The sequence below is a fragment of the Prionailurus viverrinus genome, chromosome D2, assembly GCF_022837055.1.
Source record: "Prionailurus viverrinus isolate Anna chromosome D2, UM_Priviv_1.0, whole genome shotgun sequence".
NCBI classification, from domain to species: Eukaryota; Metazoa; Chordata; class Mammalia; order Carnivora; family Felidae; genus Prionailurus; species Prionailurus viverrinus.
The window spans coordinates 78,757,393-78,783,874 of NC_062571.1; the positions used below are offsets into that span (position 1 = coordinate 78,757,393).

At 51.9% G+C, this 26,482-nt stretch overlaps 1 protein-coding gene across 4 annotated transcripts in view; it reads left to right on the forward strand.

The window, feature by feature from the left end:
• The window catches only part of TACC2 (transforming acidic coiled-coil containing protein 2), a 201,522-nt gene that overhangs the window by 142,809 nt on the left and 32,231 nt on the right, over positions 1-26,482 (forward strand). For 2 of the 4 annotated variants that reach the window (XM_047825484.1, XM_047825485.1), the window contains 4 exons: positions 5,276-5,412; positions 16,103-17,399; positions 21,410-21,470; positions 22,622-22,820. In XM_047825484.1, coding sequence (XP_047681440.1) covers positions 5,276-5,412; positions 16,103-17,399; positions 21,410-21,470; positions 22,622-22,820 — 1,694 coding nt within the window. Of the gene's footprint in view, positions 1-5,275; positions 5,422-16,102; positions 17,400-21,409; positions 21,471-22,621; positions 22,821-26,482 lie in introns of all 4 variants that reach the window. The other 2 variants (XM_047825486.1, XM_047825488.1) reach the window with 1 other exon arrangement.

The following is a 26,482-nucleotide window of genomic DNA, read 5'->3' on the forward strand; positions in this document are numbered from 1 at the left end:
TATTTTATTTTATTTTTTGAAGTTTATTTATTTATTTTTCAGAGAGCACGCATGCAAGTAGGGGAGGGGCAGAGAGAGACAGAGAATCCCAAGCAGGCTCTGTGCTGTCGGCACAGACCCTGACGTGGGGATCCAACTCATAAACCATGAGATCGTGACCTGAGCTGAAATCAAGAGTCAGACATCACACCCATGCGTCCCTCCTTGCCTGTTTCAAAGGATGTGATAAGCATGTTGGAATGGGAAATTTTCTTCCGTCTTCAGGGTTGGAAGATTCAGTCTGTGGTGTTTGAGATTTATTTCCCCAAACCCTTGAATTACCTCCAGTGCAACTTGAGCAAAACATAATCATTTAATAAGCTGAAAAACTACATTCGTATCACCTCTTTATAAAGAGAGACCCGTGTTTTGTTTATACACATAGACATTCACACATACTTTTGTGTATATGTGTATGTACGTGTTATTATACTAACTTCATTTTATATCGTGCTAACCTATATTACATTAACTAATTGGTGTGTGGGTGCTGATCTTTTACTATTTTGTTGTTATAGTTCATGGAAGTAAAACATGAAAATATTTAAAGTAAAAACAGAGGCCAACAGGCCCTGGGGTTCTACACTTTGCCAGCTGTCCTGCTTTGGGGACAGTTTGCATAAGTCTCTGTTTTAACACAGTGTGTTATCTGTGGAGGGACTGATTCCTTCATTGCGTGGAGCAGAGTTTTCGAACTGTGCTCAGTGGAACTTCAGAACTATCGAGAGATTCTCTGAAATCTGAGAAAATGTTTGAAAAAATACTTTATAACTCTACGAACACACACCCGGGGAACTTGACAGGTTTAGTTTCGGTGGCTAGCACAGTCTCTCTGTACTTGGGATTATACGTTTCTATCTTTCCTTCCCTTCTGTGCACACCACACTGGGTGGCATTGGAGACCGCCAGCATATTGCCTTGTGCTGATGGATTAATTTAGTTTTGTTCTTCGGTAGCTCTTCTGCCCTGTCTGCCTTATTAAAGAATACAGGGCAAGCTGTTAAAAAACAGGTGTTGGTTGTAATCACTCATCAGGTTGCATCAGGACTTTTCCTGATAATGTGCAACCAGGGGAGAAATCGGTAGACAGAGCTCATGTTGCAATTAGCATCCCCAACCCCTAGTGTCAAATTTTCAGGTTTGTCAAATAGCTTTATTGTTCCCAATGATAGACTGTGTAGTAAGAATATAGTATAAATTGAGCTTATAAAATAAACGCAACTTTTCTCTATGCATAGGATTCATTTGGAAGAATAGTTCTGCTGTTGAAAATATTGGGGAGCCACTGAGACAGGGAAAAGAACACAGATTTTATAGGCAGACGGTTCTAGATTTGAGCCCAACTTCCGTAGCTTACTAACTAGATGGCCAAGGGCAAAGTACTTTGCTTCCCATAGTAATGCCATCTGTAAATTGGGCTTGCTCACCGCCAGGCAGGATATTTTTGAAGATTACAGAGAAATGCGCAAATGGACCTAACCCGTGACCTGACACATTACAAAAAGTTCAGCATATGATAACTATTACCAAGGTTTTCGTGCTGGGCCATATTTCATGCCTGGCCGTTAAGAGCTACCTTTTACACTATGGAAAGACATTCTCTCGGTTTATTTGCATGTATTTGCATATTGACTTATATGGTGAACATAGCATATGCATATCCTGGTAAATACATTTTCGTATAATTTAGAGACGTTTTGGCAGACTGGAGTGGCGCGTTCTTTCTGATGCATCTTTGCAGCATTAAGTTAATTTCCTTTTCTTTCATTTTGAAAGTCTGTGGAGCCTTAACCGAAGAATTTATTGTACTTTAGTTTTTTCTAGTAGAAAAAAAAATCAAACAGCCGATGGGAACTGCTTTTATGCATTGGGGCTCCAAAGTGCTGCTTTATTTTTGTGTACAGGCTCTTTGTGGGTGGACTGCAGAAATCCCTGCTCTTGGAAATGTTTCTGAGCCCTCTGGGAAACTGAACAGGGAAAAAAGAGCTAATTAAAAAAGCTGCCGTCCGCCTCCTCTAATTAACTTGCTCTCTGCTCCTGGGAGAGGGTACGGAAATGTGAAAATAACACAGGCATCACCGGAAGTGAATGCCATTCTTGTGGTGCTCCGGTCGGTCGCCCGGTGGTGTTGTGATGCAGAAATGGTTCATGGCAAACAGGCAGGGAATCACAAAGGGGCTCCATGTGCCCTCTGCCTCCCTCACTGGGCAGTGGTGAATGGGGGTTCCTTCTGAGCAGGTGTTCCGGCCATCCGGGCAGCTGCAGCAGGAGAGACCTCATTGGAATTCAGCAGCTTGAGCCCAAGAGTATCCGGCCCTCCCTGTTGCTTGCCTGTGCTGTTAGGGAAGAGCAGGGGCCCTCTGCGCTCTAAAGCCGCACATCGCCCGGGCCCAGGGTTGCAGAAGCCAGGGGAAGAGCTCTCAGCCTCTCGCCCCCTGTCTCTGCTGCACTTTGGAGAAGCTCGCAGCATCCGTGACTGGCGGTGCTGCTAACTTCTTCCTGACATCTTGGGCAGATTAAGATCCCAGAGACAACGGCAAGGGAATCAGGGGTGGGCATTTAGGGGACAGAGGCCGTCCTTCAGCCGAGATGGCTTTGGCCTCCTGGCGGATGTGGCCTCTGGTGGAATGGGCCCAGTGGATGTGGACAGCAGTGACTAGCCGTGGAGACTCCAGTCTGATGGCCCTCCAAGGAAGTTCTGGAAAGAGGCAAGTTGGCTTTGTGTGTCTTGTCAGTGCTGCCCCTGCCACATTCCGTGCTGGGGGGCAGGGTGACTTCCGGGACCCCCCAGGGTGATCCAGACTCTTATTCCTCTTTGATATTCCATTGTGTAACTTCCTTGTGTTTTTCATGCCCGTCAGCAGACTCTGCAAAGCTCAGGTACCTCGATCTGTCGTTGTCCAAGCGTGTATCTTCACTTCCCTACACAAAAGCGAAGGCCTTTAAATATTAATGTGTGTTTGTAAAAGGTCTGCATGGCCCCCATCCTGTTTGTGTGGAGTAAGTCTTTACTCAGGAAATTTGATAGTGTGCAGGCTTCAGCTCGTTGGATCTCATCAAAAGCAGATCCTATGTTTCTGTTCATCTCTTTGGGTCCCCTGAGGGCTTTGTGGCTTTGCTGGAGGAGCCAGGGTTCTTGGGGATGGGGGAGGGGGGTCTTTGGCACTGACAAAATGAGCCACTAACGAGTTGTAAAAACATCAATGTAGATTTTTCTGAAGGAGAACTCACCAAATGGCTCTTTTTCCCTGTGCCGGCAGACGGTGGAGGGATTGGCTTGGTTCCTGGCTCTCTCTGCCCGCTGGCAAGACAGTCGTTGAAAGAGGCTGCCCTCTGCCGAGGTCACTAGTCCTCTGACCCTTGCAGAGCTCAGCAGTGTGAGCACCTCGTGCTCCGATGCTCACCTGGTCCGTCACCCTCTGATTCCACGTCTTCACCCAGATTGACCCGCTGGGCCACGGTGTCAGCCCGGAACTTAAGTAGCTGCCCTCTTGATAATTACCTTTCTTGTTGCAAATGAGTAAGCGGCCTTTTGGTGTATTTAAAAGATCTTGAGATGGGCATCAGCCCAGGTGATGCTCTGCTTCTTGGGCACTGGCATCCTCAGAGCAAGCTTGGGCCAGGACCGTGGACTGCTGGGCACTTGAGCAAGGGCCTCAGGGCACATGCCTGGCTCCACCATCTGGGGACGCCTCATTCTTTCTGGCTTAAAATGGAGCCCCCAGGAGAAGGGGCGTGATGAAGAAGGGCCATCTACTCTGGGTTTTCTGGAGCCCAGGACAAGGCTTTAGTTTGTTGAGCAGCTCCCCACCCTTCCCCCCCCCCCATTACTGGGAAGGGCATCCTCTGGGTGGAATTTTGGGCCAGTTCTCTGGGTGAGACCATCCTGCTGAGCAGTGAGGGTCATTATCATATCATTGGGGTCAGCAGGCTGTGTTTTCTGTCTCCCGCTGGCACATCCTCCAGTGAGCTAGCTAGCTTGCTTTCCTTCTTTCTTTTCTTTTCTTTTCTTTTCTTTTCTTTTCTTTTCCTTTCTTTTCTGTTCTTTCTTTCTTTCTTTCTTTCTTTCCCTTTACCTCTTTCCCTCCTTTATTTTTCTTTCTTCCTTCCTCCCTTCCTCCCTCCTTTCTTTCTTTCTTTCTTTCTTTCTTTCTTTCATCCTTCCTTCCTCCCTCCCTCCTTCCTTTTTCTTTCTTCCTTCCTTCCTTCCTCCCCCTCCTCCTTCCCTCCTTTCTTTCTTTCTCTTTCATTCTTCCTTCCTCCCTCCTTTCTTTTTCTTTCTTTCTTTTCCTTCCTTCCTTCCTCCCTCCCTCCCTCCTTTCTTTCTTTCTTTCTCCCTCCCTCCTTTCTTTTTCTTTCTTTCTTTCTTTTTTTCTTTCTTTCTTTCTTTCTTTCTTTCTTTCTTTCTTTCTATTCTTCCTTCCTCCCTCCCTTCCTCCTTTCTTTTCTCTTTCTTTCTCCCTCCCTCTCTCTTTTTTTCTTTCTTTTCTTCCTTCCTTCCTCCCTCTCTCCCTCCCTCCTTTCTTTTTCTTTCTTTCTCCCTTCCTCCCTCCTTTCTTTTTCTTTCTTTCTTTCTTTCTTTCTTTCTTTCTTTCTTTCTCTCTTTCTTTCAGTCAACAGATGTTTATTCACTGCCTTTTGGCTTCAGCTCAGAAATGCTGTGAGAAACCAGATTGGCTGCCATCATGGCCTTGAAGCTCAGTAGATGAGAGAGACAATTAACACAATTAGAAGGTGAATAAATCCATAATAAGTTGTGAGAAGCTCTGGGAAGGAAGGGCAGCAGGAGAGAATGACGGGGCGGAGAAAGGCCATATGAGATTTGGTTTCATGGAGTGGGGATCCTACAGCGTGTTGGAATCATGGCATCGAAATGCGTTCCTGGGAATATCAGTTTGAGTGAATTGGCGTCAGGGTTGACCAAAAGATTCCCCTGTGTTTGTATTTGCCACTAAGGCCAGAAATAGGAATTTTTCTTAGAGCTAAGTTTCAAAGCATATATCATTTGGGCACAAAGCTGGTGATAATGAGATTCCCTCTTGGGAATCATGAGGGGAAATGATTTTGCTCACGTCTGTCCTGGAACAGTCGAATTGGGTGAGCCTGATTCTGGCAGTGCCGGGTGGGGGGGTCAAAGTGCCGCACATCCTCAGCAGCACTGACCCCTGGCCCCTCAGAGCAGACTCAGCCCTGGCCCCCACCTAACCTTGCGTTTCTCCTCTCTTCTCTGCATCAGGAGTTCTGACTCTGAAGAAGCATTCGAGACCCCTGAGTCGACGACTCCTGTGAAAGCCCCACCAGCCCCACCTCCGCCGCCCCCCGAAGTCACTCCAGAACCTGAGATCAGCACACAGCCTCCTGTGGAAGAACCAGGTAACCAAGGTCAGGTGCTCCCCAGGGGAGTTTGGGGGCAGCCCTGGGCTGGTGCAGCTGGAGGAGGGCACCCACTCCAGGGGGCCGTCACTGGGGCTCTTTAGACACTCCCAGCCTCTGGGGCCTCTGCTCTGGGCTGTGTTTTGTGAATGAAAACTGAGAGTGAGCAGATATAGTGGATTATATGTATGGGGGAGGCCTGTGGAGAAACCACCTGACATCCAGAATTGGATTTGATGGGCCAAGCGGGTCTGGGAGGTTTCTGTTTGGGATTCTATCTTGGGTTCTAGTATGTGGCCCTTGGGCCCTGTAAGAACACTGGTTCTGTCTGGACAGCCCGCATGAACCTGCATTTTTATTAAAGACCATAGCCCCCATGGGCTTGGGAATAGAGATAAGCGGTAAATGGGAAAGAAGAGAAAGCCATAGATAGCCAAACCCGCTCGTGGATGGATCATTATTCCTCGCTAATCACAAGTTACCTGATTTCATATCACTTTCTTCCCTAGTGTGACTTCAAACATAGACCTTTCCGTGCCTTTCAAATGTGGTTCCTAGAGGTGGTGGGGGCGGGGGGACGACATAGCTCATTCCCCAGCCTGCCCACCTAGCTGGTGCTCTCTGCATACATCCTCCAGTTATACTGCAGGGGTGGGACCACCTCCAGCCTGAAGGTTTAACACGAGACCTGGAAGGAGATGGGGACTGCCAGAAATGGCCCCACAGGCTGGTCAGGGGCCAAGTGGTCCCAGAAGTATGGCCCCCTAGCCTGGTCAGTGGGCCAAGTGGTCCCAGAACCGATTCTACAGGCTGGTCAGGAGTCAGGTGGTTCCAGAAATGGCCCAGCAGGCTGGTCAGGGGGCCAGGTGGTACCGTCCCGAAACCTGGACTACCTATCTGCTTTGGGCCCTGTAGTTTAGACGGCCTCACTCTGGCTTTCCTCCAGCCACAGCCCTTGCTATGTGGTGGGGCTGCATGGCCAACCTCCCCTTACACCACATTGTGGATACCTGGGGCAGCCACTTCCTGGGCCCGCCTAGTCCCCTTCTCATGGCCCATCTTCCCAGGGCTGACTGTACCCATGTTTGTACCTCTCCGCCAAGGAGGAACCAAGGATGGGCCTGGGGCCTGCAGGTGGGGTGTCCACATACCTGTGCTCAAGGCCACCCCAGGTGAGGGATGGGGCTTGGGTGAGTGGAGAAGGAACAGGCTGATGGCCGGGCCTCTGTTCATACTCTTGCCCTGGCCAGGAACCAGGTGAACTGTAAAATAAAATGACATTTTGATCTTGATGTTGGTTTTACAAAGAAATGGGTAGAGTTCTTTATACCTGCGTGGGTTCAAACAGACCCTTACTTTAGAAAGGGTTGACACTCCAGGGCTGATCCGCAAGCAAATACACTCCCTTGCCCTGGGGGGAAAGGGTTAGGACCATTTTTAGGGAGGGCAGATGTCTTTGCTGCTGTCTGGCAAGTACAGTTTTCAGATTCTCCCGTCTTGGACAGCTCATCAGTTAGTAGCGTCTGATTCTGTATGGCCAGTTCTAGGTGCTGGACCCGAAAAGGGGAATTCTTGTAATTTATTTGATTTTGAGGTGGAGAAGGAGCCAGGCCTGCTGAGTCTTAAGCATTACCATTTTTTCTTCCATACTGGAAAGCATATAAAAATTCTCTTCCTATAATATTGTAAAAACTAATCATGGATGACAAATAGATTATAATTCCTAGGTCAAACGTGTGCATAGGAATAAATCATTCTTTTTTTGTGTGGGTACAAGTCATGCCCATAATGTGTGGGGCACTTTAGGAAAGAATTTGGCAGAAAATGATGGTGTATTGCAGCGCACAGACCATCCCCACGCACCAGGGAGTGACCAGGGAAGGCCATTGCTGTGAGCAACCGTGCACCTTCCAGAATTTCCAGCCACGTATCCTCGCTGCGTCTGGGGATGGTTTGCTGCTTCTTTTCTTTCTGCGGCCTGCCCTTGTTCCTGCTGCCTGGCTTGCTTTTCAACAAAGCAAAGAACAGTCTGCATCCTTAAAAACAAACTCACACACACAGCACCCGCCTCTTTCTGAGACGCCAGTTTCTGAAAGAATGAGCATTGTAGGGGATTAAGAGATAACCCCCACCCGGAAGGGGTTGGAGCTGGTAATTGCCACGAGTCACAGCCCCACGGAACTTTTGATCCCACCAGTTGGAGTCTTTGAACAGGGACTTTACGCTTCTCCTTCTCAGAAAATTCCAGCGGAGCTAAATATATGTGGATTACACAATACGGACTCTTACGGTTGGGATTGTGACTGCTTAACGCCCCCCCCTGGCTTGGGCTGTACAGAGATCCATTTGCTTTCCTTCAGTTATTAGAAAAGTCTGCTTGTCCATTCTGCAGACAGCATGGGGCACAGCAGAGGCCTGAGAAGGCGGAAGTGCCTGCTTTCAGAGGTGGCTAGAGGGGGAGAAACGTTCCTTCGGAGAACCACAGGAAAGAAAGGGCAGAGGGGGGATGTCTGTTGTTTGGTTTGCCTCCGCAGAGTGCCTGGGATATTGCTAAAGGGGCCGGAAGAGCCACATGAAATAATAGACTAGACCCTCGGCTGTGAATAAAGACATGATTTGCGCTCCTGGAAATCCACATTGTACAAAACAATCAGCTACCTTACCCTGGGTCCTGCCAGCTGTTTGTGCCCCCTGGGACAGAAGATTGGGAGATACCGTGTGCCCACCTGTATCTGGCCCTCTTTGGGGCTGGGCCAGAATGAAGCTTGTCTGAGCCCAGTTTTCTTGTCCGGAAGAACCTCCTTCCCTTTCTGACCTTCCCTGGTTCTAAGATTGCAGCGCGTGGCTGCTGTATGTTGGCCAAAGCCGGTCAACGAGGGACATAAGTGAATGCCACATAATTAAGTAATAGCACCCGCTTAAGCGTCCACTGTGTGCTGGGCCGACGCTGGGTCCTTTGTGCATTTCATCTCCCACTCAGCCGAGACTCATCCCCTGCACTCACAGCATCTCTGCGCGTCTGGTAACAACCACCTGCTTCCCCAGTGAGATGCGGGGCTTCCAGACCACGCCTTCCATCTCACAGCACACGAGGGGCTCTGGGATCGGAACCCAGACCTCTTGACTCCCTTCCGTTTGGGGACAGGGCTGCTCTCCACCGGTGGACTGAGCTGGTGCATTTAAGTACCCCGAGGCAGGGGATGGGCAAGCAGTTGTGAGGTGAGCAGCAGGCAGATGGCCAGTGAAGGAAGCACTTCCATGATACCAGAGGTGGACTCCTCCCGTGGTTGTCCTCCCTTCGGGAACACTGCTCCCCTCCGGGATAAAGCCCGTTTTCTTAGCCTCGCTGGGAGACTGCCCAGCACCGGGAAGGCCCACACTGGGGCCTTGGAGGTGACTGGAGACACTGCCCTGCGTGCCCTGGGTCTTTCCTCTCTGCCCCATGGAGAGTGGGGCCTTTGCCGAGGCAGTGGTTGTGTTCCACACAGTGGTTCGTGGCCACCGTCTTCAGATTGACTCAGAAAGGAGCTCAGCACACCTAGTGGCTTCTGTCCCCACAGGGGACCATGTCTCCATACTCACTGTCACTTGCCTTCTTCTCCCCTGAGGTTGCTCTGCAGGGGTGTCCCTGCAGAGAGATAGGAAGGCATCCGGGAGCCCAGCCTGGGGCAGGGGCACAGGGAGTGGGTGTCACTGTGGCATGTGCAAGAGTTGGGGGCCCCCCGGCTGCCACGTCCCGGTGCTGCTATTCCCTGTGCTAGGTGCTTCTATGGTTTCCCTTTTCAGCCTCACAAGAAGGCCTGATTTACAGCCGAGGCTCAGAGGAGTCACAAACGGGAGGAGGGTGGGCATACCGAGAACCTGGAGGGGCCCTGAGCCTCCGGACTCACACTGACTTCCCTTAATGACCTCGTCAGGGGATCTGAGTGCACTCAGTGTCCAGCACAGTGGCCCCTGACGACCCAGTGAGTCACAAGAGTATCTCAGGATGCTCGTGGGCCCCACACACCCGGGCAGGTGGCTCGCTCTCTACTGGGATGAGTATAAGCTGGGCTCCATATATGTCTTCCTGTTATAGATGCCTTTTAAAAAATATTTAAATTTATTTTTGAGGAGAGGGGAGAGGCAGAGAGAGAGGGAGACAGAAGATCACAAAAGAGCTCTATGCTGTGAGCCCGATTCAGGACTCGAACTCACAAACTGTGAGATCATGACCTGAGCAGAAGTCGGACCCTTCACCAGCTGAGCCACCCCGGTGCCCCTGTGACAGATGACTTTTGCTAAGAATAGAACAGGGGCACCGGGGTGGCTCGCTCCTCTGGTTGAGCACTCGACTCTTGATTTCAGCTCAGGTTATGATCGCAATGTTGGTTGTGAGATCGAGCCCCACGTTGGGCTCTGTGTTGGTCATGGAACCTGCTTAAGATGTTGTCTCTCTCTCTCACTCTCTCCCTCCCTCCCTCCAACCCTTTTCCCCCCTTGTTTGATCGCTCTCAAAAGAAAAAAAAAGAATAGAACAACAAGTAACAATTGTGAGCATTTTCTTTGTAGCAGCCACTGTCAGAAGCATGACCTCTAATTTCTGTAGCAGCCGGGAGGTGGTACCGGGGCCAGTGACAATGAGGCACAGTGGGGTTAAGAGACTTTGGCCAGGGCCACCCAGCCGATCGGCAGCAGAGCCCGGGTTTATGTGCCTGTGGACTCGTCAGCCCAGACTCCGCTTGAGTCAGAACTGGGTTGTGTGGCGTCATCCTAGCGATATGTCTGGATGCTATCTCCTTTCGCTTGTACAGAAAGCACTTTTCCGGAACTGCTGGTTTCATGCCCACCGTTACGCTTGAGGGATGTTGGGAGGGAAGTCTGGGGACACAGAGGCTGAAAGGAGCAGGAGTGGCCACTGTCGGAGTCACGGAGTCACGGCGAGGTTAGTTGTTAGCTGTTAGCCCTGCTGGTACCTCTGTCAGCCTCCTGGGGGTGAGCCTGGCCAGGGGCGGACGGGGGCGTGCCTGGCAGGCAGCCCTGTGTGAGGAGAGCCCCGGCGGGGCAGGGGGAGCAGGCAGGGGGGAAGCGGCAGTCAGCGGGGCAGGGGAGAAGTGACATTCGGTGCGTTCTAGGCAGAGCCGGGACCCAGCCCCCAGCTGCACAAATCCCAGCTTTGCACACCGCCCTCCAGGGGGACTGTGCCCCCACAGTGCTCCTGGGTGCCCGTGGGGTGAGGTCACCTTTTGCTCCTCCTAGCAGAGCTCTCCCATCCTAAGAAGGGCCACTTCATCTAGCCGCTCACAAGGTGGGGTCTGGTGGGAATAAGCCGGTTTTCAGAGAGAACTCCCTCTTCAGCCTTTGGCATCTGAAGGGAGGTTGTGTGTGATCAGTGCACGCGTCCAGGAAATAGTGGGCACAGCCCCACTGGGTTGGTGGGGCCGGGGTGGTGGTCCTCAGGACCCAGCAGGGTCTCCGTGGGAATCTGAAGATCCACTGGGTTTGGAAGAGAAGCCGACTTCCCACGGGCCTCCTGCCTCTCTTGCTGGCCAGGCACACGCGCTGCCTCTGCGGTCACTCCCGCCCTCCCCGATGGCTCACGTCTCAGAGGCAGAATCCCCACAGGCGATCAGAGCTGGCCTCAGAGAGATCGATCCAGGCCCTCCAAACCATTTCTGTGGCCAAATACTCAACTGTGGCCCCTGGAGGTTTTCAGAGCTAGGATAGGTCCTGATAGGGCACAGGTGAGGTGAGCCAGCCCAGCCCCCCGACTTTCCCTCTCATGGCTGCCCGTGGCACCTGTGGAAGTGGGGGTTCGGAGCCCCCACTCCAGGTGTGCCAAGCTGCTGCTTCAGGTTGGAGCCGGGAGGCTGGGGTTTTAACGAGTGTCTTGATGTGTCTTACGATAGGCAGGTTTAGAAAGTGCTGACTTCTCCTGGACTTGCTCTGAGTGGCCCACGGCCATGTGGCCAGTGAAATGCCACATGAAGACCCATAATGCTGCATTTAGATCTCGTTAGCCTGCTTAAAATGGAGACCTTTGCCAGAATAAACACTGTTAAGTGCAATAGATTATTGTTCGGGTACCCAGAAGATGTAAATCTATGCCCCCTCTGGATGAGACCATTTCCTTTGGTCTGTTGGTTTAAGGTGAGAGTGTGTGAGCGCTGGGGTGCCACCTCTTGACACGTTTGGTCCTCTGGGCCCACGGATCCCTGTCCAGAGTTGGGGGCTGGGGCAGGGGGGGTGGAGAGAGAGAGGCACCAGCACAGCTGGCAGTAAGTGCTCAGTTAGAAACGGCCCCACGAGGCTGCAGAATGTGGCCTTTGGAGATGGTGGGGTGATACGAGTCGAGTGTCCCTTACTAGCTTTCTCTCTTTCCTTGGAAATCCCTCTCGTTTCCACACACGTTTGTTTTTAACCTTAGCTTGGGGATTTGACTGCCCCGCACTGGTGTTCATGGATGACATTGTGTTCCCCCAAATCCTTATGTTGAAGCCGTAGCCCCTAGTGTGATAGGACCTTTGACGAGGTGATGGGGGTTAAACAAGGTCATAAGGGTGGGGCCTTAATCCAGTAGAACTGCGTCCGTGTAAGAAGAGGAAGAGGCCCTTGGGGATGAGCTCGTGCGGAGAAAAGGCCGTGTGAGGCCACAGAGGAGATGGCCATCTGCCATCGAGAGGTTCTGTGGTACTTTGTTATGGTGGCCCGAGCTGAGTGATGCCCTTGGGAACCCCCCTAGCAAGCCTCCATATGATGAACCAGAGATGCTCTTTTTGTTACCAGACTGAACCAAAACCTGGAGCCTGGGCAGGCATTGTCCGGGTCTACACCGATGGGGCGCACAAGGAGGAGGAACCCAGATTATTTGTGGAGCGAATGAATGAATGGTCTTCATGCAGATACAGCGAGTGGAATTTAGAAATCTGGTAGGAGGGGCAGGGAACCCAATCAGACCACACTTGCTTTGGAAAATCAGGGCCCGCGCATGGCAGTGACCTTTGCTCGGGTCTGCGAAAGCCACCCGATTGCCCAGGATTCCTCTGAAGAGCACTTAGAAGCCCCCCTCTCCCCCCAGCCCCATAATGGGCCCTGTGGAGCGACCTGCTTGAATACCACGCAGTAGGACAGCAGTTCTCACCCAGGGGCTCTTGTGCCCCTCACGGGGACATTGGGCAATTTCTAGAAACGTTCTTGGTTGTCACAACTGGCGTTGGCATGCCCGTGGCATCTAGTGGGTAGAGGCCAAAGACGCTGCTGAACATCCTGCAGTGAACAGAAGGACCCCTTGCGTCAAAGAACTAACCATCCCAAAGTGGCCGCAGTGCCAAGGCCAAGAAACCCTGCAGCAAGATTAGGTTTCCTGGCCCGTGAATATCGGTTCTAAAGAGGAAAGAGTGTTACTCAGGCAGGGACGTTTTGGTCTGGGTCAAACAATGAGCAGATGGTTAAGCTGAATGTCTGCTGCATGTTGCATGATTCGGGGGGACCCCTGACCTCGGGAAGACCTCGGAAGGCACGAGGCAGCCTGAAAAGAGAAGAGGCTGGCGGTTGTGGATCTTGCTTTGGGAATGACAGAAGGGGCTGGGGTTCTTTCTCCCTCTTTCAAGGCCCACTCGAAAGCACCTGTTCCGCTGGGTCCCCTGGTCCCTCTGTGGCCTCTGTGCCGTGTGTCCGGGCAGGAGGATGGGGTGCTTGAGGGTGCCAGGCCCTGGAGGATGTAGGAGGGAGTTGGTTTAAGAAAGAAGCGGGGGGGGGGGGGGGAGCGCCTGGGTGGCGCAGTCGGTTAAGCGTCCGACTTCAGCCAGGTCACGATCTCGCGGTCCGGGAGTTCGAGCCCCGCGTCGGGCTCTGGGCTGATGGCTCAGAGCCTGGAGCCTGCTTCCGATTCTGTGTCTCCCTCTCTCTCTGCCCCTCCCCCGTTCATGCTCTGTCTCTCTCTGTCCCAAAAATAAATAAACGTTGAAAAAAAAAAATTAAAAAAAAAAAAAAAAAAGAAAGAAGCAGGGGGCGCCTGGGTAGCTCAGTTGGTTAAGCATCTGACTCTTGATTTTGGCTCAGGTCAGGATCTCACGGTTCCAGCGCCCGCTTCAGGCCCCATGCTGACAGCACACAGCCTATTTGGGATCCTCTTTCTCTGCCCTCCCCCACTTCTCAAAATAAATAAACATAAAAAAAAAAAAAGAAGCAGGGAGGAATCTTCTTCTTTTGAGATGGAAAGGAAGCAGGAGTGTTTTGAGGTGAGGGAGGCATCTTTCAGTGGAAAGAGCTGTGAAGTTTCAAGGAAGCTCTCCGTCCATCTGCTCCAAGTAGGGCCTGGGTGGTGCTGGGCACCGAAGAGATGAAGAAGTTTTGAACCATGAGTAGATGTACTTCCAGAGGCATTTTTTTTTTAGTGTTTATTTATTTTTGAGAGAGAGAGAGAGACAGAGCACAAGCAGGGGAAGGGCAGAGAGAGAGGGAGACACAGAATCGGAAGCAGGCTCCAGGCTGTCAGCACAGAGCCCGATGTGGGGCTCAAACCCATGAACCAGGAAATCGTGACCTGAGCGGAAGTCAGACGCCTAACCGAGTGAACCACCCAGGTGCCCCTAGAGGCGTTTTTGGAGCCTGCAAGAGAAAGTGGGACAAGTCCAGGGAGAGCAAAGATGACCAGACCAGTCCCTGAACTTGGGAGGCTTGGACTTTCCCTTGTGATGTCATCCCCCGCCCGCACCCCCCACCCAGCACTTCCTCTCCCAGGTGCTTCGAGAGAAAGATATGCTTGTGAGCAGAGTTCCGGAAGCACCGTACAAAATACTCACCCCCCTGGGCGTTTGCAATAGTGAGCATGAATTGCTCTGAGAAAATCTACAGCGAGAGGCCGGTTCAGTGTTAGCTGAGCATTTCCCAAACCTTGTACATTTGCTGGGATGAGGCATAGAGAGGGCTGACAGATTCAGCAAATAAAAATACAGGGCACCCAGTTAAATCCGAATCCCAGATAAACAAGGAATTACTGAGACATATGTATACTAGAAACTACTCAGTTATCTGAAATTCAGCTTTAACTGAACATCCTGTATTTTATCCGGCAGCCATCCCAGCCGGGCACGGGGTGGGCGCTGGGGGCATGACTCCCATCATTGAAATCCAACTTTAGAGACGCCGTCCCAGGCCATACCTGTACTGACTCTCCGATCCCTTCTTCTGCAGACCTCTTTGCAACATTTGTCTTCCTTTGTCCGGTGACATAGTGTTTGTTCTCTGGCCACTTTCTGGCCTCCTGACTGCCCAGGAGAGCTGTGAACCCAGAAATGCATGAAAGGCAGCACCTGGCACGGGGAGAGCCCAGGGTAGCCAAGCCAAGGCCAGGCTGGCCAAATCCCCCTGGAACGGTGGGGTCATCGGGTGATGGAGCGTTTCGTGGCCAACATGTAGAGTGTGTGCGGCATGTTTTAAGATAAGGAGCAGCCTCCGTGGACGGCGGTGGCTGTGGCGGTGGGGAAGCCAGCAAGAACAGCAAAACAGCGCGCCTGGGTGACTCAGTCGGTTGAGCGTCCAACTCCGGCTCAGGTCATGATCTCAGGGTTCATGGGTTCGAGCCCCTCATCGGGCTCTGTGCTGACAGCTCGGAGCCTGGAGCCTGCTTCGGGTTGTGTCTCCCTTTCTCTCTGCCCCTCTCCCACTCGTGCTCTGTCTCTCTCTGCCTCTCAGAAATAAAGACACGCAATTAAATAAATAAATAAATAAATAAATAAATAAATAAATAAATAAATAAATAAAAAGTGTTAAAAATTTTTTAAAAGAAGCAGCAAAGAGAGGAGAGGGAATGGACTGGAGGTAAGGCCAAGAAGAGGAGCGTGGCAATCAGAGTTGGAGGCAGAGATTATAGGGGACACCTGGCATAAGGACAGGTGGCAAGCAGGGCATCCTCAGTCCTGCTGCAGTGGCCTGGGGGACTCCACAGAAAGGCTCCCAGTTGTTCCTCACAACAAGCTCCGAGTAGTCAAAAACAGGCTTGATGATGCTAATGGCTGTCTCCCTCTCCCTTGCTTTAGTCACACTGGCCTATGAGGTTTCTTTAACACGTTAGCGTGCTTCTACCCCAGGACCTTTGCACTTGCTGTTCCTTTTGCTTATGATACTCCCCTCACACCCCCACCAGATATGCTCCTGGTTCACGCCCTTCCCATGTTTTTGATCTTTGTTTAAGTGTTTCCTCCCTGGAGAGTTTTGCCAACTCCTTTATTTTAAAATTGCAGCACTCCTACCCTGGCTTTATTTTTTTCCATCTCACCTATCACCATCTGGCAGTCTGTGCATTTTGCTTGTTTATTTATTTCTTAACTGTCTTCTCCCCGAAGGATGTACCTTCCGGAAGGGCAAGGATTTTTGTCTGTTTTGTTCATTGTTGAATCTCCAACACCCAGAACGGTGCCTAGTCCCGACTGGGAACTTGGTAAACATTTTTGGAACGACTGAATGATTTGAGCTGTCCCCCAAACAGCCCGCGTCACTCCCATTTGACAGATGAGGGACCGGAGGGTAAGCCTACCTGGGGTCTGGAGCCAATAATGGGTGAGAGCAGACTTGGTGCCCACGCACCGCGCCCACCCAGTGGGGGCCCGGGGGTCCTGGGGACTCTGCCTAGAGGGTGGTAGTCTGGCACGAGATGAAAGTGTCCTGTGTCCTTCGTCCTTCGGTGACTGCTTTGTCTCCTTTTCCTCAGGATGCGGTTCTGAGACAGCCTGTGTCCCCGATGGCCCACGCAGCAGCTCGGTGGAGGGGAGCCCCTTCCGCCCCCCGTCACACTCCTTCTCTGCCGTCTTCGATGAAGACAAGCCTATAGCCAGCAGCGGGACTTACAACTTAGACTTCGACACCATCGAGCTGGTGGATGATTTCCAGACCTTGGAGCCCCGCTGCTCGGACTCTAAGAGTCAGGAATGCAAAGTGAACACGCGGAGGAAGTCCACGGATTCTGTCCCCGTCTCCAAGTCCACGCTCTCCCGATCTCTCAGCCTGCAAGCTAGTGACTTTGATGGTGCTTCTTGCTCAGGCAACGCCGAGGCCGTGGCCCTGGCCCCAGATGCCTACGGCGCGGGCTCAAGCAGTGCCTCCAGTACCCTTAAGCGAACTAAAAAACCGAGGCCGCCTTCCTTAAAAAAGAAGCAGACCACCAAGAAACCCACGGAAACCCCCCCAGTGAAAGAGACACCACAAGAGCCAGTCGAAGAGAGCCCTGTCCCCAGTGAGGAGAACAGAGCAGTCGAGACCAAGACGGAAGCTTCTGCACCAGCCCTGGCAGAGGAGGCACCCCTGGAGCCTGCTGCTGTGCCCAAGGCCGCCTGCCCTCTGGACCCAGAGGGTGCCGAAGGGGCCGTCCCCCCAGCTTCCGGAAGCGGCAGAGTGCAGAACTCACCCCCCGTTGGAAGGAAGACGTTGCCTCTTGCCACGGCTCCAGAGGCGGTGGAGGTGACCCCGTCGGATAGTGGGGGGCAGGAGGACTCCCCGGTCAAAGGGCTCTCGGTGAGGCTGGAGTTTGACTATTCTGAGGACAAGGGCAGTTGGGACACCCAGCAGGAAAACCCCCCTCCTACCAAAAAGCTAGGCAAAAAGCCGGTTGCCAAAATGCCCCTAAGGAGGCCAAAGATGAAAAAAACACCCGAGAAACTCGACAACGCTCCTGCCTCACCTACCCGGTCCCCCGATGAACCCAATGACATCCCTATTGCTAAGGGTACCTACACCTTTGATATTGACAAGTGGGATGACCCCAATTTTAACCCTTTTTCTTCCACCTCAAAAATGCAAGAGTCCCCCAAACTGCCCCAACAGTCCTACAACTTTGACGCAGACGCCTGCGACGAATCCATTGACCCTTTTAAGGCGTCCTCTAAAACCCCAGCCTCACCTTCTAAATCCCCAGCCTCCTTTGAGATCCCAGCCAGTGCCATCGAAGCCAATGGAGTGGACGGGGATGGGCTGAACAAGCCCGCCAAGAAGAAGAAGACGCCCCTCAAGACGTAAGTGCAGGGGTGCAGGTGGTAAGCTCGGGGCTGTGCCTTGGCTGTGAGCCCGGGTCGTGTGCCTGGACGAACGCGGCTGCCCTAACCCTTCCGCCATCTGCCATAATGCCTCCAGGTTTGCAACACGATCCCTGTTTTCCTCCCTCTCTGTGCCCACGGTGGTGGCATTTCCCGTGCACAAATCCCTCCGGGTCTAGCGTCTTTGATCTTTTGCCTCATTATTATGTCAGTGGTTTAAGGCTTTACCTTGAGCTGAAGGCCTGACATTTGACTCCGGGGGAGTGTGGGAGATCCCACAGAGAGGGAACTCATCTGTGCTTGGGTGACTTAACCTTTTCCCTGCTTGGCACAGGAATTACTTTTGGGGGTGGCCTAGAAGCTAGGAGATCCACCCTTCAAATAGTGTTAGAATTGGTCGTATTTGTGTCTTCCCGTTAACGTGTTCGTCAGGAGGCAAACCCAGTAGTCTCTGGGAGGCCCGTGAACGAGAGGCCTGGCCTGGGCCCTTCCTCGCACCCCAGCCAGCCTGTCATCCCTTTTTCTAGCCATCTTTTGCAGACAAGAGTCCAAGGCCCTGTAGGTCCAGAAAGAGATCGAGGGAACTTGAAAGGGAGAAACCATCCCCGAAATCCCCGTGACCCCCAGGGGGCCACCAATAATTGGCTCAGCTGTCCTCAAACACTTGCCAAGTAGAGTGCCTTTAACAACCACGTGTCTGTGCTTCTGGGATTCATCTCCAGACGCGCTGTCACCTGGATGGCTGAGGGTCCGTTTCCAGGACGTGGGTCTCAGCATACTGGGTGGGGAGGGTACTTAGAGCCTTTCTCCTGCCTTCATGCGAAGTAGGGTCAGTAACTGAACAAGGCCACAGCGACCAGGGTTCTGGCACCAACTCAGCAGAGCAGACCGCAGCTGCTGGCCTCTCTGCCTCTGTCCGGTATGAATGGAGACAGGGTAGACCTTCTTACCTCCCATTCTGGGCTCCCCGAGGAGTTATCTTGAGAAGAGCTTGGGACTTCCTGAGAAAGAGGTTCTCTAAGCAGGCGCGAGTCTTGGGATCCAAGGCTCCCCAACCAGGAACCTTGAGATCAGTTCCCCAACCTGGCCCCTCCTAGAGATTCCATCGAATCTGTGTTGGACGCTTTATTTTAAGCCTCAAACAGAACTCTGAAATGCTCAGACGACAAAGCCGCGTTCCCTCATTTTTGGAACGGGAGCCAGCCTGCAGCCACTGTGCACCTCCTCCTCTGTCCTGTCATCAGAGCATACACAGGTCAGGGAAGCCACCCCATCTCTTGTCCTCACCTCTAGTGCAGATGGCCTGGAACCCAACACGATGTGACAAAGCTCTTTGAACACCGGCACTTTAGGGGGTGATCGGAAGCACGAGAGGAAGGTGTTCTCGGACAGCCCCCTCTCCAAAAAGCCGGGATGTGGCCCCCTCTCCCAAGCAGAACTCACAGTGGATGCCTCTTGGGTCCCAACCCATCAGTAGCCAATTGTGTGCAGATGGATCTTTTTTGTCAGTTCCTTCTGTCCGTCTCTCTTTTTTCTTGTCTTCTTGTCTTAGGATGGTTGAAGATGTGATGTCTGTGTGTTCTCTGTTGTAAGTAAATTTAACGGAACCTGCCTCTTCTACTGAATGTGCTTTTCTTCCCCCTGCTTTTTGTTTTTGCTTTCAGGCTCTTTTCATTTCTTCTCCGTGGCTGCTGCTCGTGTATCTCTCTGTTGGGCCTGGGGACGGGGAGGCGGGGCATGGGGCTCCCCGGTAGCAGAGGTTACTTTCTTGTTTCGTAGTGATTAGCATAAGTGAAACTGCTTGGCTGTGAAAATGCGATTACCCAACATCTGCCTGCTTGTCAGGAATGGAACTCTCCTGCTTGCATATTCGATGTCTTCATCTGAAACCCATACATTTTTTTTTTAAGCTCTCATTCCATCCTTTCATTTCAAATTGAGCTAGTGAGCGATTGCTTTCAAAGTACTGGGTGTGGCTTCACGTTAAAATAAGCATCCGGCCAACCGCAGGCGGCGACTGAGGTCATTTGTTCCTGCTAACGTGCGAAGCAGAAATCTGTGGGCTGTGTCTCCTTGAGACCTGTGGGTTGACTCGGAGTGGAGCACACGGCTGTGAGAGCCACCACCAGCCTGCTCTGGGCCTGCGTCCTTGGCCACCCAGGACCAGTCTGGGTGTCGATCGGCATGCTGTCCGTGCACGGGTCACCCTGCTGGGTGTCGCTGCAGGCAGAGCAAACCGTCTCCGTGCCTGCACGGCTTTGCCCCCACGGCCAGGAGAGATGTCCTGGGCGGTTCCCTGGGGCCCAAGGACAGGTACCTTTCCTGCTACCCTGTCTTTACAAGGGAAGCTGGCCTGGTCCCAGGGGTCCAGCAGCCCTGGGATAGAGTGGAGTCTCTCAGGCTTGCTTCTGGCCAAGGGATTTCTTCAGTGTTTTAGAGCCATTTAGCAACTCTGAAATATACAGTTATATATTTATATGCATGAATAAATATATGCTTCAAGCTGTGACTGTATTGCTCATATGGCAAATGCTATAAGTGCTGGAAATAACCATTTCTAGTATTTTCTCATGACTGAATGCCATTGTTGGAGCGTTTTTATTGAAGAGAACACAGGGAAGGAACTTGAATGCCAAATTGCTTTGTCCATCCAGTTATTATCTATTTATTTATGTACGTATGTATGTATTTATTAAGAGAGAGAGAGAGCACGAACAGGGGAGAGGGCAGAGGGGAGAGAGAGAGAGAGAGAGAGAGAGAGAGAGAGAGAGAGAGAGAGAGAGTGCATCCCAAGCAGGCTCCACGCTCAGTACAGAGCCTGATGCAGGGCTTGATCTCACGATCCTGAGCCAAAATCAAGAGTCAGGACGCTTCCCTGACTGAGCCACCAGGCGCCCCCATCTGATTAATATTTAGAGCAGGGAAAGGTAGTGGGATCTAAGGCCAGGGGATGCCCGCCCCCGCCACAAAGCCGCTGCTTTGGTGGAGGCAGAACCATACCGCAGAGGGGCCTGAGACCAGGGGTCCGTCTGCAGGTGGGAACGCTTCCATTCTGCCTGGGAAATGACCCCCCTGCTACCACCACCCCGGACCACTCAGTGGACTCAGTGGAACCACGTATGCTAAAAATGCTTTCCTTCTGACCCTTTCATAAGTCTGATCTGATTTTCTTTTGCCTCTAGTGACCTGTGCCTGCCCCCAATTATTTATAGAAAGGAGAAAGAGGGAAAAGAGTTGTTAACCATGGTTGAGAATAGACATTAGAGAAATCACCTCATCCCTGAAAAGAGTTCTGGAGATTGGTTGTACAATGTGAATGTACTTTACGCTATTGAACGTGAGTGTTTAAGATGATACATTGTGTGTTAGGTGTATTCTACTGTAATTTTAAAAAGAATCGTCTCAACCCTGGCTCTGTCTCTGGTCAGAATCTCACCCAGGTCTGAGGTGCAGGAATCCGTTACGCTCAGAGTTCCAGTGAGTGGGAAGGAATTCTCCCTGAAGACCCAGAACATTCCTTCATGTTTCTGCCCAGATCCTTCAGCTGTTTATTATGTGCTGTGTCGGCTGGCCAGTCAGTAAACTGGTTCCCCTTAACTGATGTCAGGAACCTAGATCCCTGCCCCCCGCCCCGTTTGGTTTCAGACATTCTTGGATGAATCTGAATACATTAATGTCACCCAAATCTGCTTTTTAACACAAGAACATCCGGCTAAATTTAGCTTCATTTTCTGGGCCAGCTCTCCAAAATGGCATCTCTCTAAGGATTTCCAGCTCGAGGACTCTTTCCCTCGGGGGCACCAACGGTATCTGGTGTTAAGTGGGAATGATCAGCACGGACATCTTTCAGCTGGTGTGGAGTAGCCAGGGCTGGAGGGTGGGTCTGGGCCAGACGCTCCGCAGACACGGTGGCGTGGGTCCACTCTGTGGAACTCTGGACTGTTCTGTGCCCCTGTTTGTTGTGTTGACGTTTTCCGTTCTATTTCCAGTGACACATTTAGGGTGAAAAGGTCGCCAAAACGGTCTCCTCTCTCTGACCCACCTTCTCAGGTACGATGGTCCCTCGATAAGTACGATTTTGCCACTCACCCGGGGAAGTTAGAGCCCATGTGTTTTGATTCCCTACTAGTCAACCGAAGTTTCTCTTCTGTTCGTCACGGGCAACATTCCAGCATCCTCTCTGGCTCGTATGTGGAGGGTTGGAGGGTTGGAGGGATGGGGCGTCCCTTGCTGTTTGCAAGACACCGTTTTGATCCCTTCCCTTTGGGAAAGATCAGAGTGCGTCCCGCGAGTGGAAAGATGTTCAGCGAGTGTTAGTGGATTCTGTAGGAATCGCACCAGCCCATTTGTCCATTCTGCCGGTTAATCAGCCGAGAACGTGTATGAATTTCAAATTGAGAAAGTCCGTTGAGACACATGAATGTATGGTGAGAAAGGATGGGCTATGTGTCAAGAGCACTGGATTATGTAACCAAATCCAAGCAGGGGAGGTCAAAATCATGCCCTGAGGAAGTAGGTGCTTCGGCCCTCCCTTCAGGTGTGCCCATCGCGCTCTAACCAGCCCCTGTATGAGATCTGTACCGTTACAGACCCAGGAAGGTTAGCCTCGGCGTGTATACCAGGCCCCCTTCTGAGCCAGCGAGGCCCCGCAGACCCTCGCCCGGCCCCAGGAGAGGGGGCTGGGGTCCCGGTCCCAGCTCTGCTCTAGCACTCGGGGCTCCCCCGCTGCCCTGCTCAGCTGCTCCCCCTCCATGGAAAAAATCCCGCAGCCACAGGCATGCAGAATGTCAGGCGATATTAAGGATATCGCTGCACAGGCCCTGAAGCCCTGTGTAGACATAACTCGATAGTTGCGGTCATGAAAGTGCCAAGAGTTAAAGTTCCTTATTTTTCTCGGACTGAACGAGCAGGAATGCCCCCAAATCACTCCGACACAAAATCCTAATTTGTCTGAAACCCTCCGCCACCCTCTGTAACAAGCCATCAGGAAAGGAGAGTCACAGAGGAAAGAATCTTGTCTCCTCGGGACCATTTTGGGCAGAGTCCGAGGACCCAGAGGATTGTGATGGAGACGTGTCCTGGTTAGGGGGGCCCCCCAGACCTGGCTGGGCGGGTGTAGCTGGGGACACAGAGACGGGTCGGGTGCAGTTGGGGACACAGAGACCATATGAGAAGACGAACTGCTTTGCTTCTGCCCCCAGGACTCCACTCCAGCGGCTACCCCGGAAACGCCGGTGATCTCCGCCGTGGTCCATGCAACCGACGAGGAGAAGCTGGCAGTCACCAACCAGAAGTGGACGTGTGTGACAGTGGACCTGGAGGCTGACAAACAGGACTACCCACAGCCCTCAGACCTGTCCACCTTCGTAAATGACACCAAATTCAACTCACCCACGGAGGGTAAGCGGCTTGGTGGCCAGCCGGACCCCTACCCTGCCTCGGAGACCACTGTCCCTAGGGAGCAAAAGGCCAGGAAGGAAACTTCCATGCCAGGTAGCCATGCCATTGGTGCCCTCCCAGCTAAGTCTACATTTGAAAACAGCCTGAGGCTCGGGGCGCCCGGGTGGCTCAGTCGGTTAAGCATCCGACTTCGGCTCGGGTCATGATCTCACGGTCCATGAGTTCGAGTCCCGCATCAGGCTCTGTGCTGACAGCTCGGAGCCTGGAGCCTGTTTCAGATTCTGTGTCTCCCTCTCTCTGACCCTCCCCCGTTCATGCTCTGTCTTTCTCTGTCTCAAAAATAAATAGCTATTAAAAAAATTTTTTTAAACAGCCTGAGGCTCGAACCCCACTGGGCCCCCACCCCCGAGACACCAGCTGAGAGCCAGTCAGCTTAGTACACCCCCCCTCATTCCCGTCCTGAGCTTACCCAAGCTTGGCTCATTGTCTGTGGCTTATGTGCCTGGGTGAAGTTGAAGCACACGCCTGGCTGCAGACAGCATTGTCCAAGCCGAATGCTCAGTGTGGGTCAGCCCCTCCCCAGGGGTCCTTTGGTGCCACTGCTGTTCATCAGCCCCACGGGATGGTCCACAGTGTGGTCACACCATCTACCCAAGCCCCAAACCAGAGGGTTCACTCCAGTCTAGCCAACAAAGAGGACAGTTTTCTTGAACAGACCCCCAGGCCTGTTGCTTTTCTCAACAATAGCTTTCTTCCTCTTCCACGTATTAGCTTCCAGCTTTCTTCCTGATTCTTTGGCTTGAGAAATTCACCTATCTTAAGTCAGCGCAGCATCACTGGGTGAAATCAAGAGGTTTTTTTTGTAAACTGCTTATTCCACTCACACTGTTTAGTGTCTGAATCTATATATTGGCTCCCACACTTCCTTTCCCTTTAGGAAGGCTGTGGAGGCCTGAAACCGTCTCCCTGCCTGATCCGTGCTCTGCCCCAGGCCCTGCTTGCCTTTCCTGCACCTGCCCCGCTGTGAGCTTCCTTCCAGCACTCGGTGGGGACTGTTGTGATGGTGCTGAGGCTCCCTTTCCAAGGTTGTGATACCCAACAATTCAAAAACATGGAGTAGAAACCAAGTCGAGGACCGTCGCACGTGAAAATGTTATCTCTGCTTCTTTGCTGCTGATCAGGGGCCACGACTTCCATGAAACACCCTCTTGCTCCCTCCGGGTGGGCACTGGCAGAAGGGGGGAGCAGGTAGTTGGGGGCTGTAGCTTGGATTTCTTCCTCTGCAGGCTCTGCTGTGATCGGCTGCTCGGTGGCTAGCTTGGTGCCCATAAGGTCTCTGAACGATACCAGTGAGGGCCATTTCATTTTGCCGGGGGCGGATTCTGGATGCCTGTCTTCTCACCATGATGAGGTTTTTGGGGGTGATGGTAGGATTCGTGGGGTCCAGAGCCGACGACCAAGAAAGAATTCTTGAAGATGTCTTTGGTGCAAAAAAGTGATTTTATTAAAGCTTGGGGACAGGACCCTGGACAGGAAGAGCTGCCCCGGGACCATGAGGACTGCCTGGTTATTTACTATGGGGTTGGGGGGTAGGTGAAGTTCCAGGGGAAGTTTCCAGTGAGATTTTCATATGCTAAAGAAGACTCTCAGGATCTTGGAGGCCTGGCTATTGTCGTGTTAAGGTTGTTTCTCCCTCTAGCAAAGATTAGCATTAAGACTTCAGGGAGTTCCTGGAGAAAAGTTTTACTCTGCCGGCCTCAAGTATTTGTCAGTGGGCTGCAGGTGATAAGGGAATTCAGTTTTATCTGCCATTTCCTTCGGCCTTTGTTCCCCGCATCGCTATGGAGGGGTGATGTGGGGCTCCGGAAAACGGAGTCTGTAGGTTTCTGAGATTAGGCTATTGATAAGAGTGCCTTTTTCTTGTGATTTACTAAGATATTTGTAAATAGACGGAGACTCCGGGTCCTGCAGGACTGTGATCTCTATCAGTTAACCATTTGTTTTCCCCTTTCCTTTGTTCTTGGGCATCCAGCAGTGCCTGAGGGATATCACACTTGTCCTGCCTGGGGAGTTTTGCGGGTGAGGGGCGCGGTTTGTAGCCTGTCAGCTTGCCTTATGCTCCCTCATCAACTACACTGCCTCTTTACAGTTTGGGGATGAACGGACCATCTAAATTATGTGAACCTGGATGTTTTGGCAATGTGAGTTCTGCGGAACAGACCCTTTTGGTTGGCTGTCCGGTTGGCTTTCAGGTTGGGGTTTGGGAGAGTTAACAGTGACCGTCTCCTCCCTGACCCCTGGGACCCTGGGACCTGCCCTTTGCCCCTCTCCAGTCCTCCTTTTCCTCTGCACACACACCTGGTCCACGAGCCACACTGGATGGAACCACTTTTCCCCCACGGATGCCCCCACTCGGCTATCCCTGCAGTGGCTGCTGCAGGCAGGAATGTTCCCTGCCCTGTCTCCCACCCTCCCCCTGCCTTCCAGCCTTTCCCCGGACATCTCTGTGCTGTCTGCCCTCCATGCTTGGTCAGGGCCGCTCTGAGGTCACTCGGTTCTGTCACGATGATGCAAATACATGCATTTTTAGTGGAAAATACAAAAGCTCTGAATAGTAGCTGTTAAGCTAACAGGTGCCCCGTTCAATGGTAACGCCTGTTTCTTCATCGTTAACATTGAACCGACACAGACAACTCACTAGCCTGGTGACCTCTTGGATCATTGCTTGTTTTCTGCAAAAGTTCAATAAATAGGTAAATCTGTATGTTTGAAACAAAACACCTATTACACCTGCCTCCTTAGAAAAAGATCGTGAAGATTCGGGCTGCCCGACCATAATTGCAGCTGGCGGGCAATCGGAAATCTGTCATCTATATGAATACAGAAAAGTTGCAATTTCAGGAGGTGCTGACCCTGCATTCACTTTTCTAATATAGTCTGCTTCCCTCCAGCAGCTGGATGTAGAAACTGGATACACAGACCCCTATCAGGTTGTCCTTCCTGTTAACCTCATGGGGTCAAGTCCAGCCACGCCAGACACGCACCTGGGGTGCTGATGTCATCACCACAAAGAACCTGGCCAGAGCTGTAGCTGTGATTGAGACTTTGTTATGCTGAAGTCACAAATCACCGGAAAACGAAATTTGGAGTTAGAAATAATAATTGCCAACGGGAAAGGTATTTACTAAACAGTGCCGATTTCCCAAGGGACAACAGTAACGCAAATGTGATTTCATTTCATTCTCTCCATCCCAGAGAGCGGATTTCTGCTCTTCTCCACCTAGGGGCGAAGCGAGGAAACAGAGGCTTTGCGCTCTCACGACTTGCAGAGTGTTGCGGGGCTCATCTGTGCAGAACCGCGGCTGCCTGACTCCTAACGTCCCCACCATGCCCTTGTATGTGACCACGCACAGGCTTCCTTCCGTTGTCTGTAGAAGGAGGGCGTCGAGCTAATCGGTACTCCCCTACCTAGGTCCACAAGAGCTCCAAGTTGTCTTAATGGTTCAAGAAACCCGGATGGAACTCGTTCAGAGAGATGCCCAGCTAATTGAAACTACCTGTGCGGGCTACAATTACACCAGCTCACTCACTGACAATCTCCCACTGATTAAAAACTCAGATTGGCAATTACACGCGTTTTTCTTTGAACGCTTGCTTAGCAA